At 35.7% G+C, this 13,522-nt stretch overlaps 1 protein-coding gene across 4 annotated transcripts in view; it reads right to left on the bottom strand.

Annotated features, from left to right (window-relative positions):
• Positions 1 to 799: 799 nt before the first annotated feature.
• The window catches only part of LOC122324320 (coiled-coil domain-containing protein 85C-B), a 35,690-nt gene continuing 22,967 nt past the window's right edge, over positions 800 to 13,522 (bottom strand). Inside the window, exons 2-7 of one of the 4 annotated variants that reach the window (XM_043218641.1) lie at positions 13,218 to 13,300; positions 9,763 to 9,801; positions 6,483 to 6,584; positions 2,817 to 2,909; positions 2,599 to 2,697; positions 800 to 1,098 (exon numbers count right to left, since the gene is read on the bottom strand). In XM_043218641.1, the coding sequence (XP_043074576.1) occupies positions 1,009 to 1,098; positions 2,599 to 2,697; positions 2,817 to 2,909; positions 6,483 to 6,584; positions 9,763 to 9,801; positions 13,218 to 13,300 (506 nt within the window). In that variant the 3' untranslated portion in view covers positions 800 to 1,008. The remainder of the gene's footprint in view (positions 1,099 to 2,598; positions 2,698 to 2,816; positions 2,910 to 6,482; positions 6,585 to 9,762; positions 9,802 to 13,217; positions 13,301 to 13,522) is intronic. The other 3 variants (XM_043218642.1, XM_043218643.1, XM_043218644.1) reach the window with 3 other exon arrangements.

Below are 13,522 nucleotides of genomic sequence, written 5' to 3'. Positions count from 1 at the left end.
TCAGGTTAGCATAATTATTTCTGCCAGCGCATCGGTTTTGACTGTTTACAGGGCAATCAGGGACTTAAAAAGGCTGGAAAAGGACAAAACTACTATGTTTCAGACATGATGTATACTTGCTATTTCTCCAGACCTGAGAGACGTGATTGTCTAGCATGCACAGCACACTGTTTTAAAATCTGACATCTTAAATATACAAAAACAATTCATTTATTTTTCATACAGGAACAGGGGAAAAAATCTAATTCAGCATGTTTTGTGCTGCTTGTGTCTGAGTTGCATTGTTCAAAAAGTGTTGAGCTGTTAATAAACCCCATACGCTGTTAAGTCGGTACTTATTAAAAACAGCTATTAGAAAAAGTAAAAACATTTAAAAAGACAACATAACAAAGAGATTTAAAGCTTTTGTACATATCTTACATTGTCTTTCTGTACACTACTTGCACAGGAAAGGTACCAGAACACAGTGGAGTTAGTGAGCATCATCTGATATCACTCTGAAAGGAGTAAAACACGGTTTGATGACCCAACTTTGTTCAAAAGACTGTGAGAAAACAATAATGAGTCTTCTGACGTCACTGTTATGTAAAAACAATAATATGAGGTAAAACACAAAAGAGGCAAGCTGACAGACCACGACTAGCTGCCAGTTGTAAACACTTCATCATGGGTCCAGTCCCAAATGACGCTGTCCTTTTAGTGTTTCTTTTTTGAATCTACATTCGGTCAAATTGACCGTTGGGTAGCTGTCAACTGAATAGTCCAGAATTGGTAATTCATACCATTTCATCAATAAAGAAAAACATTTTTATAGTCAAACAATGCGGATTATTGCTTTACATGTTCACAATTGGAGTGCAGCGGTCCAATGTTAATGGCGATATTTGAACTCATTGGATGATGGTAGTGTTTGTGTATGCTGTTGATGTCGTGAGCATTTCTCAGTTTGGTCCTGCTGGAGTTTCATGGCTGACCAGAAGGAGAGATGTTCCTTATGTGCTGGAGCTGCTATAGAGGACCTTTGAACTGATTCCCAGAGAGCTGCTGTCGGATGGACGGCTTCGACCCTGCCGCGTCACCAAGCTTTCGCCACACCACCTGAACACAAAGTGCAGTCAAAAATCCTGTACGCCATCGTAATACATGCATCAGCTGTTGCATTTCTAGTGCTCTCCTTTCTTATTTAGAAATTGTACAGAATTAACCAATTAATTTTGTGTAATATTTTTTCTAAATAACAAAGTAATGTAAATTTAGACATCAAAATTGCACAATTAGAATATGGATTACCATTTTCAGATTTGAATTTATTGATTACATTTTGCAAGTGTTTAAATCTTAAGGCCTGATTTACAAATTAGTTTGAGATTAAAAAAAAGTGTTGATGGGAGCCAACAGCAGCTTCTGCTGTTGGTTTACAAACAATTGAAACAACTGCAAATGAAAGACCAATGCAAACTAAAAAGAGCAGTGCAAATTAGCAGCTATTGTAGGCATGTCAAGAGCAAAATGGGTAATTCTTTTTTTGGGCATTCAATAATACTGCATACCATTAAACTGACTACTGCAAAGCTTAGTGGCATTACATATTTAAATACAGTCCTCCCATACATTTTGCATCTGAAAGGGAATCTCCATATGCAACAAATGTATATAGGATCAGCTGCAAAAATATCCATGCCTTTTCATTGCTAATGTTTCACTGCGTGTCCCCACAGGTTAACACTTTAGTATAGGGACCTATTCTCACTATTAACTATTTGCTTATTAGCATGCCTATTATTAAAATATTGGCTGTTTATTAATACTTATATACTCCACATATTCCACATGACCATTTTCTACATCCTTAATCCTGCCCAATGCCTAAACCTAACACCTACCTTACTAACTACTTCACATAAAGTCACAGTTATTCCATTGGCGTATTTAACATTATGCAAGAATCACCCAAAGTAAGTGCAAACAAGCCAAAGCATTCATCAAGAACAGAGTTCACAATGGTGTTGAACAGGCCAGGAGTTTCCAGGTGAGTGGGACAGAGGTGTTATTGTGCTCAGAGTTGGATTTCTTCATTCCCACATTCCTCCAAGGGGCCCAACAAACACATCAAACTATCATGAGCTCTGTGTACCGACCTGTCCATTCACTGACCCTCCATAATCTACACACACTTTGTGACACTTCATTGTGAAGGGAAGCTTTAACGAATGTTCCATAAAGGAACATTTCTGTGACGTTTCTGCTAATCAAGCATGGTATTGTAAAGCATTTGTTATCTACCGTTGTTCTTATAATGGTTATAATGCAATAATTTGTATAAAACACAAGAGAATGTCAGAAATTAGGCGTACAGTTCTCAAATTCAGCTGAACAACACTGTTCTGTGGTAAATTTTATAAAGATTTGCTAACAAATAAAAATATGTAAAGATTAATATGGTGTACAGCAAGAGCTGCTAAAGTTGATAGGACCGATCAGTAATGTTTTAAGGCTAAACTAGCAGCTAAATTAATGGGACAACGCAGTTTTGGATTGTGCATAATGTGTTTTGGCAAGCATGACAGACTTATCACAAAAATCCAAGCAAACACTCACGTTGCACATTTCTCGCACTATGGCTTTCTCTTTCTCACTCAGGTCTTCCTCACTTTCTTCTGGAAGCTGCTTTTCCAGATTTTCATGGACCTCCAGAACCTGTAAATACAGTATATTGTCCAAAAAATTAAAACCAGCTCAAACAGCCATACTGTAACTGTACTGAACTGCCTTTTTTTGACATTAAAATGTTTGATTACGTGTGGAAATATGTGTACCTTCATGGCATGAACCACAGCTTCAGGTTTCTGTACGGATGAGACAAACCCGGTAGAAGGAGAAGACTCACTGGTCTGTAGCCTTCCAGTCCCCTGGAGAAGAAAACAAATGTTAGTTTGTTCCTGGCTGAAATACTGGTAATAATACCAGTAATAATAACTGGATATTGTATCATGGAAGTATGTACTAGTGTTCAAAAATTTGGAATCAGTAAGATTCATCACTTAAAAACCATTGAAATATAGTAGCTGGTTTAGAGCTGGTAATTAGTGGGTCCAGATCGGTTTAAATGGTTGACCAATGGAGGTACAGTGAGGTAAATGTAACCAACAGTTAGCAGCATATTAGAATAATTTCTGCAATTTTGGGGTACAGAGGATAGAAGTGAAATATTTACATTTACATTTAGTCATTTAGCAAACGCCTTTATCCAAAATGAGGACACAGAATTAATCAAAACCAACAAATGATCAACAACATGTAAGCTCTATGACAAGTCTTAGGTAGCTTAATGCAGTACACATAGCAATTTTCTTTTTTCATAAACAAGTAGATGGAATAAAAAAAGAAAACTAGAGTTAAGTTATTCAAGAAAAACTAGCAGTTAGTGAATAAATATGCAAGCGATAGAGGGTCAAGTATATATATATATCTATCTATCTAGGAACTGGATGTGTCAGAAGATGTTTAAAATCTGACTTTAGTTATGTGATATGTTATTTTCCCTATATTGCCCCACTTCTTTTCACAATTTTTTCAACTCCAGGATTTTGAATATGATCTTTCTGTGATTGTGACTCACCGATTTAATTGCTGGTTTGTTTGAAAAATTATAAATTTCAGGGTTGTCTCCTACCTCCCTGTAACCACTTTTCAAATCAAACCTAAGGGCACAAAGTTAAAAACATCCTGCTGGAAAACATCATCTAAAAACCATTGAAACATGGTAGCTGGTTTATAACTGGTCATTAGTGGGTCCAGTTTGGTTTAAATGGTCAACCAGAGGAAGGACAGAGAGGTAAATGTTACCAAGAGTTTTATAGAAATTTGATGATTGCTATTTCATGTACATATAAGCCAAGATGACTGCAGAGTGAACGGAGTGAATATTTTTCCATCATCATCTTATCTTATTATGATGTATTAATTAATTCATCATTGATAATTATCTGTCTTAACTCAGAGATATGTAGATCATTCATAATGAAAACTACTTCCATGCAAAACATTTATCCTTGCTCCAAATCAGCTGCCCAGACAGCTGTAGAGGACAAAAATCATTCATACCGCATGAAGAGAGCCGGACATGATCTGAATACATTCATGCTGGTGGTGACTGCAAAACACCCCTTTTAAAAAACACTTACGTGTTTTGCTGGGTGCCGTGTTCATGATCATCTAATATGCATCTAATACACCTCTCTATGCCTTTCATAAGCGAGCCTATCAATCAAAGCTCCTGGAAAGAAGAAGTCTCCATAATTTCAGACGGTTCCCATAGAAACACCATGCAGAAACCTATTTTTAAATGCTTGAGCAAAGTCATTCTCACTCTGTTTAGACTAATAAGTGCTGACTAAAGAGGACAAACTGTAGTGTCAGTTCTTAGATGGCAAAACTGAGATTGAATGCAATCTGCATTTTTATAATATGTGTAAAATGATGTACTATTCTATGTAAAATTATATTCCAAGTAATTTGAAATTTAATGTCAGCTGTCGGTTTGTCGACAAAGTTTTTGTGTCTGATAATGAAGAAAGAATAGAGAAAAGGCAATTCAATTTTTCAAGTAAACAATGTTGATAGTGATATGACAATAAAAAATAGCCCTGAAAGAACGAATATAGAAGAAGAAAAATGCAAACAAACGAATGGAGCATCATTTTAGTTACGGGTTAACTAGTTCAGTTTGCCTAATACTAATTTATTGGTATAAATCACATATTCTGCATGATATTTTACACTCCTAATCATAAACAACCTTACTGACTATTAAAATGGACCTTAAAAGAAAGTGTGGCCAATGTTATTTTCGTAAAATAAAATGCGAATGATTTAATTGCTTATGCAATGAAAAGTAATTAAACCATTAGTGAACTAAATCAGCTGAGATTAGCTGTCTTTAATTAATCGTTAATCACTGATTAATCGTTGGCTGATTTTACACACCAAACAACGTGTGATGGTAATGTTTAACGCCTTCGTTCCCTGCTTAGATTTGACAACAAAAATCTATAAAACATGAAAGGTCAAATAAAATAAACGGGCACTCGACCCTTTTCTCAAAGGAGATGCTGAGTCAAAACAATTTAAAGAAATTCAATTCAAGCCCCGCATTAATACTGTAAAGACTTTCAGCTGACAATGGCAAGATTGTCAAGCAAGCATGAAACACACAGTGGTGCGACTTCCTGTGCACTGGCTGAAGGCTACATGTTCAAAGACGCATTCGCGTTTCCATTTATTCATTCAGCGTATTTTCAGTAGGTCTGCTAATTTTCCAAGGGAAAATGAGAAAAAAATTTCAAAGGTAGGAAAAGTGCCTCCAGTTCTATACAGGAAAAGCCTATAGCAGACTATACCAGATGAAAGATTTGATGCACCGAGGATCTGCTTTTTTTTTTTTTTTTTTTTTCCCCACATTGTTGCTGAATAGAGCCAAACCGATTAGACTGCGCTTTCATTTTGGAATAATGTCCCATGATATCTAGTTTGAGTTTTTTCTTCTTCCTCTTAATTAGAAGGCTGTCAACTGATTATTGCAAATTTAAATCTAATTAATTTTACGATTATAAAAGCTGATAACCAAGTGAATTAAACAATAGAAATATTTGAATACATTTGCGTTGAGACAAATACATCAACAAAAGTTTGTTTTTATCACTGTTAATCATTAAACAGAATCCCATTACTACCCAGCAGGACTTTTATTCTTCTATATAACAATTTTATGCACAAATGTAGGTCGACTTGACTAATTCTGCACAAATATTTTTTTAAAGATCTGAGAAAATAAGTTGCATTCAGAAATAAGGTAAAAACACTGGTAAATAAAATAAATGGTCACACTATTTTATTTATTGCCACTAACAAACCATTAAATTTTGCCTTAATAAATAGTTAGCTTATTTATTTAAATAGTGCTTATTAATAGTTAGTAAAAAAAGTTGTTATGTTTAGGTATTGGAATTAGAGATGTAGAACGTGGTCATGCAGAATATAGGTTTTGTAAATACTAATAAACTTAATAACAGGCCTGCTAATAAGCAACTAGCGAATAGACATAAATGGTCTCAAGTGAATAATTTAGAAATGATCTATTATGAACAATACAAACATTTTAGTTCCCCTCACTCTACAAACAATCCTTTAAATTCACCGGTATTTAAAACAAAGCTAGAATAAAAAAATATACGCATAAAACAAGCATTACTTATACTGACATCCATTATTAACATTATAAACAGCCTAACCAAATTGATTTGAAGCGAAGCTTAAACTTTCTACACTTTTTTTTTTATCAATTTGCATTACTTAGCGCTTTTGAACATTAGTCACAGAACATTTCAGATGATTAAAAAAAATAAATACATAAAAAAACGTAATAAAACAAAATAAAATACGCTTGGGTTGACGTGTATGCACAGTTTCAGAGGCTCGCTCACGTTCAGCAGGGCCTCCTGCCTCTGGGGGAGGGAAGACAGCTGTGATTCGGAGTGGTACAGGGTCATGCCTTTCCGCAGGGCTCGCAGGTCTCCCGGATTACACTGTCGAGAGGGAAAAAGAGATGTTATGACTTGATGCATACTAAAGGGTTACTCCACCCCGAAATAAAAATGTTGTCATTAATCGCTTAACCCCCATATCGTTCCTCACCAGCAAAAGCTAGACATTTTAGATGAAAACGGGAGGCTTCTGGCTTCCGTTGACTGCCAAATAAAATAGAAAAGTATGAAAGATGTCATATAAATGCTCCTTCTGACATCAGTGGTAAAACCATTACATTATGTAGTTACGAGAATACTTTTTGTACTGAAATAAAATAAAAAATAATGACTTTATTCAGCAATCCGTCACTGTAGCTCCAATTTTAAGAGCATATGCCCGATGCACTGTTCTATATCACAAGCCATGCCACAAGGATTAGCTGTTTTCAAATCAAATAGTAAATACACCTAGAAAACTTATCCTTATTTTGCAGCCGACACCAAACAGAGCACGCTATTTGACTGCAGCAATACTGTGTGACGAATTGTTGAATGAAGCCATCATTTTTGTTTTCCTTCTGTATTCTTGTAGCTTCGTAACATTATGGTTCATACTTTTCTTGACAGTGTCCATTGCTTGGTAGTCAACGGGACAGCCACAAGCGTGAACACCACCCAGTGTTCTTCTAAAATATCTTAAATCGTGATCTTAGTGACAAAACATTCATCCTGGGTTGGAGTAACCCTTTAAACATCCCATTTAACTAAACGTACTTTACGGCTCTCAAAGAAAATAACTGGGGCAAGAAAAGATCATGAAAAAAGTGTGCGCAAGAAGGCTTTTCAAGTCTAGAGATCACAGTCGGTAAGAGAGAAGAGGAGAAAAGATGAACAGAATAATAATTGACCCTAAAAAAAAGGATACATCTTTCATTTAAATTGTGAGTTTCTTTCGGTGGACGGCAGCTGTTGACTTTTTTTGATTCTGTGGAAGTCGATAACTACCATCAACTGTTTGGATACCAACATTTTTAAAAATATCCTCTTTTGTTTGTGTAATGGCACATACCCGCATATCGATAAAATCAGATCAAGTTTCAAAATATGAAAATAAGCCTTCAAAGTTGGATTATGTTGCAGAAAGTTTCGTAGATGAATGGAGCTCAGCACCAAAACAAACTCCCACACAGCATTCTGCCCTGCTTTAAGTATCCTTGTCCTTAGAAAGTGAGCCGGATTCTCTTCCTGCTGCTGTAATAAAGACACCCACAGGCTCCAGCTGGCATCATCTCTAATCACCAGTGATCCTTATGACATTTTCAATGTCTTGCTTTCATGTTCCCTGAATGCATGTGATCACTATAAGAAAGACTTATAAATAGCTCTGTCACTCTCTTATAGAAGAGAAACTGTGTTTAGGGGGCTGCAAGGAAGATGTGAACTTTATATCTGCCTGCAACCTAAACATACTGTATCACCCACTAACCATCTATGGTATTTAGGACGCCTAGATCAAAGGCTGATGTACTTGTGTAGACAAGTACAATTTTGTTTGTATGCACTTTAGTTAGAATTTCATGAAGGATACACACATGCACATATATTATGGGGACATGGGCGTAATGGTTTTTATACTTTTAATACAAACAGTATTTTCTCTCCTTAACTCCTTACTCTAATCCCATCCCTAAATGCATTTTCACATTAGTACTAAACTTCACTCTGTATTAGCAAGCTTGTTTCCTCACGGGGACCAAAAAAGAACCTACAAGGTCCAAATTTACTATACTTTTAGGTATAATACTAAACTATAATTTAGTGACATTTGATCTCCATAACGAACACCAGGTACACACACACACACACATTATTAACAGTAACATTATTTTAGTTTTAATTGACATGTTTCAGTGTGGGAAGGACAACAAATCAAGTTAAATTATTTTAACACATCTTCATTATTTTACAAACATACTGCATAATTTGCTAGGTTAATGACATTACTTGTTTATTAAATATTGTTGTTAAGAATGTTTAAGAAATGACCGATATCTCCTAACAATTATGAAAGAGATTGATTTTTTTTGCTGTTGTAGATACTGTATGGCTCACTTCATTCTAATGGAATTATATACAATAGATTTCTGAAATGAGCCTGAAAGCACTGAGGGAGTGTCAGAATTCCTGTCGACTGACGTTACTTTTCATCACTGAGGCAACAGGAACTGCTGGAATGCAGCCTGTTGAAAGTCCTCACCTGACCGTATTGCTGCTCTGACAACACCAGAAAAAAAAAAAACTTATAAACATATAACTAGATAAATGTATCACACATGCAATTATAATGATATTGGGAACGGATATGATCAATCAATCACTCAACAGCAGACTAGTCAGTTACTGAGGTTGCTCTAAGCTGTAAAAAAAAAAAACTAAACAAAACTGAAATTCACCTGTAATTTTCTGCCAGGTCATTTTATTTCTGTTGAACCTAAAACACCATGCAGTTAAGGGCAACATTCTAAACACAGGTAAAACATCTGTTAAAAAAAAGGTACTAAAGCTGTCACTGATGATATTTTTTCAAAATGTGCTATTGTGTACAATTTTAGTTACAATATGCACTATTAAGGTACTAATTGACACCGTTTAGGTTAAAAAAGTGTACCTTCTACAAAAGCACCGGCCTTTATGTATGATGGACACTAATTACAGGGTTTCTTTATGACTGACTAGTCAACAAATCATTCAGACAACCCAAAATCTATTTTGAAAATATGCACAACCTTATTTTTGCTGGGTACTCAAACATGATTTTAAGCAATTCGACTGGATTTAAACACAACAGAGTGGTCCATTTTCTTAGAGAAGTTATGGGATGGTGCCCAAGATAGATAAGTGGTTGTTTCTTAAAAATTTAAACATGTTCACATTCATCTTTACATCCATCGGTTTGTCAGACATGAAAAATTAACGCTGAACTACCTGCGCTGCTTGAATAAATGATAAGATCGGAAAGACGCTTTCAACGCAGACGGACAAGCATATGAGCTCATGCGCCGAAGCCCCCGAGCACAGCCCAGCATGTTAGCACAAGCGCTTAGCCTAGCATGCCATTGCACACACCAGCTTTTGAAGTAACATAGAATGTGAACGTAAAGATAAGAAACAAGCAAGAAGAGAGCCATAGGAGTATATAGAGCTCCGCCACCACTGAGCAAAAGTGTGGTAAAATTACCTTCATGGACAGCTTTGATAAGCTATAACGGCTACAGGGCTGGAGAACACAAAACACATTTTACAAACCAATTAAATAAATACAAGTATATGCTCATACAGTTTCTTCACTGGGGCTATCATAACCAGGGCTGTGCTTTCCAAAAGCATCGTAGACCCACTGAAACCAAATTGAGCTATAATCAACTTTAGCTTACGATGCTTTTAGGGAAACAAAAGATTAACTAGTCAGCCCTGATTAACTAGTCAGATAATAATGTTTGGACTTCTTATGTTTGGTTTTGCAGGACATTCAACATTAGATTGAAACACAAATGGAATTTTCATCTTCAGTTCATGAAATTTTCAAATTTTCAAATCTTAATTTCATCATTTTTTTTCAAGACCTAAAATCAGTACTAATTTTTATTGCAGTCACCTGTTGAATTTTTTTTTAATCAAAGCCGTAGAGTTTTACTGCAAGAAAACATTTTTAGAATTAAACAGAGCTATAATATAATATAATATAATATAATATAATATTCTTTAGTAAAATGAAATGCCAAAAGGCCAAAAATGTACCCTTCCATCATAAAAAAGTGCCCCATTTCGCAGGGGTTAATAAATGTCTTCTGAAGTGATGTGTTTTGGGGCTTGAAAATCTCAACAAAATCTCAATTGCCATAGCAAAACTCGGAAAAGCCAGGACATTTTTATATAACTGATTTAGTTTTTTCTGAAGGAAATCACTTTCATTTTGGATGAACTATCCCAATTGATTTTGTTGATCTCATGGAGTCTTCAAGTTAAAACCCGGTGCACAGAAGTACAATGTTTTTTTGTGTTTGACTTTGCAGCCAGCCTTCAATTCCAGTGTTGAAATGCTGCACCTGCACTGTACATTACAAGCTGAAGCATTTCTCAAAACTAGAACACAATCTGGCAAAAAATACCAGTACATGATCAGATGTGTGTACCAGTTCATCGGCAAAATAAAGACTTTTTAGACCTTTCCAAGAAAACAGACCTGTCGTCCTCCGGGTCATGTGGGTTTAAAGTAAGTTGCGAACCAAAGCGTCATCTATCACAACAGCTGAAATGGCTTTTAGGAAAAGCTTAGTGTAGGTATCCTGGGAAATCAAGAGTTCGGCTCAGTTCATGTGCGCTCAGGACAGCGTTCTCTGAAGGATTGAGCTCTCCTCTGAATTAATCATGCTTCAAGTGAATTCGCTCATTCTCAAAGGACTGCAGCGATGAGACGCAAACCGTTTTCTCTTATTTGACCAGAGGGAGAAAGTAACTCTCTTGCATTTTAATCATAGCTTTACAAAGTGCTTTCCATCCTGGGGATAAAATGCTTTCACGTTACATGCACTGTGTTCCACATGTTCGGAGAAAGAGACTCAAATAGATATGACTCGAAAAGGAGCAACAATTTAAGCGTACCGCCGTTTGGTACACCCACTTTCACTCAAAGACAGAGGAAGACCGGCGATGAAAATGTAACAAGGATATATGATTAAAAGAGAGAAATATTGCAGATTCAAGGACTCTTTGAAGCCTGTGGCCATGCCAACACTCTCGGCTTTGTTTCTGTGAATGCCGTGTGATGAATTCTACCTACAAAGGCATTCGTAAGAACTGCTTTGTAGTCAGTATTTCCAGTGCCCATATAGGTGTTTTCATTTTCACTGGAGAAAATTCTGTCATCACTTATGCATCACCATGTCATTCAGAACCAAGGTGACCTTCTTTATTCCAAGGAAAATAAAAGGTTAAACGCTAAAAATGTTCTTAGCTTCTCTTTTACATATGATGAAAGCGAAGAGGGATCTAGAATGTCAAAAATTGTCAATATGGCTTTTGCTGTATATTCCAAGCTTCTTGAATCAACGACACAGTTGTGCAGGTCACATTTATGTTCTGATGTTACAAACCCGAGATCTAATTTCAACATGTCTGAATTGACGTGGCACATCAGAGAACATGATCTAGATTCATTTTGATAGAATATTCATTATTGAAATGTCTTAAAATGTTAATTTCACTGAAATTTCACAGTACATACAGTCATACATAATAATGACGTTCCTTATATTAAAACCAAAAATACATTTATCTTCTGCCTTTGATATGTTCAAAAATACAGTAACATTGTTACATTTAAATTGTACAAGTAATATTATAATAATAATTTAAAATAAATATTTTATTTATGTGCAAAACTGACTTTTCAGCTCATTATTCTAGGCTTCAGAGTCACATAAACTTCAGTGATAATGATAATATGATATATAATAATATGAAAAAACTATTATTATCACTTATGTGATTCATCATCAATAACAATTGTTGAAAACATTTTTTTAGGATTCATTGATCTCTTTTGCAACATTATAAATGCCTTTTACTTTATAATTATTTCCTTTCACAATCCATTCTTGCTAAATTAAAAGTATTCATCTTTATTTAATCTTACCTCAAACTTTCACAGTTTTACACACAAAAAAAGCAAGATCAATTGCCATAAAAATTACGTAGCTGTATACAATAGAAGAATGAATGTTTCTTGAGCAGCGAATCAGAATATTGCAATTATTTTTTTAGGATCATGTGACACTAAAAACTGGAGTAATGATACGCAAAAAAAAACAGCTTTACATCACAGGAATAAATAACATTTTTTTTATTAACATTTCCCCATATTACGTTTTTTTCAAATGCAACTTTGGCAAGCTACTTATCCAACTTCGGTATACATAGCTACTTATCCAATTAACCTATTGATTAAAGAAATAATCAATAGATGAGCTGATTCAGTAGTCGCAGCCCTAGTCATCAGAGTACAGTTAAGTTTTAGATTTTATCCTTTTACCTTCAAGTACAGTGAGCTTTAAAATAGGAACCTCTGTGAAGCTATGAAGATGTAATTGCCCCTCACTTTCCCAAATGTGATTGTTTTACACCTACCTACACATTTACACAAGCTGGAGGTGAAAGAACTAGCGAAGTCCCATTCAGGTGCTCAGGAGAGTGGGCTGTAACGGTGTTCTGCTGGGTGGGTTCACAGTAAGTGTTTTGTTGTATGTCTGTGCTATGGTGGAGGAATGAATTTGTAACATTCTGTGATAGGCAGATTGATTGCAGTGCCTTCAGGATAAATAGGTGAACCTGAAATGCTCTTTCGGTTGGTAAAACCCACTCATTCTCCACAAGGGAGGTTAAATTGAGGCCACAGAAGCTCAGAGATGCCCACACAATCCCGGCGTGACGGTAAGCTGCTCCTTTTTCCTGCCGGAGGGGATGCTGTGTGCCAATTTAACACAGTTTGACCCAACATGAATTAAAGATTGGCTGCCTTTTTCGTAACCCCAAACTGCCACCCCTAATACTGGCACCCAATGGCAAATCTAGGTCTAGATTACTCATATTTTCAAGAGCTTTAGAAAGAAAGCATGCTGTTAAGTCAGTCCTTACTTGTGAGAGCAGTTTGTTGTTATTGTCCTCTAGAATCCGGACCTTGGTTTCTAGCTGGCGAATGTAGTTTGAGGATGCATCTGCTGGACAAAGACAGGAAGAGATCAATTAAATTGTTTAAGTGAACAAAATACTACAGTGCTAGAATTAGTGATTTTCTGCTGTCGAAAAGAAATTGTTATAACTTAATTTACAGCCCTAAAAAAGGCATCTTGTTTCTCCAAGATCATCAACACTAGCTGACACATCAGGTGAAGCATTTTGAAGTAACTTTGGCCCAAAATGCACATACCTTTGATATTTTA

The sequence above is a fragment of the Puntigrus tetrazona genome, chromosome 20 (assembly GCF_018831695.1).
Source record: "Puntigrus tetrazona isolate hp1 chromosome 20, ASM1883169v1, whole genome shotgun sequence".
Taxonomy (NCBI): Eukaryota; Metazoa; Chordata; class Actinopteri; order Cypriniformes; family Cyprinidae; genus Puntigrus; species Puntigrus tetrazona.
The sequence above is the reverse complement of the archived record's forward strand: the minus strand, read 5'-3'. Positions and strand labels throughout refer to the sequence as shown.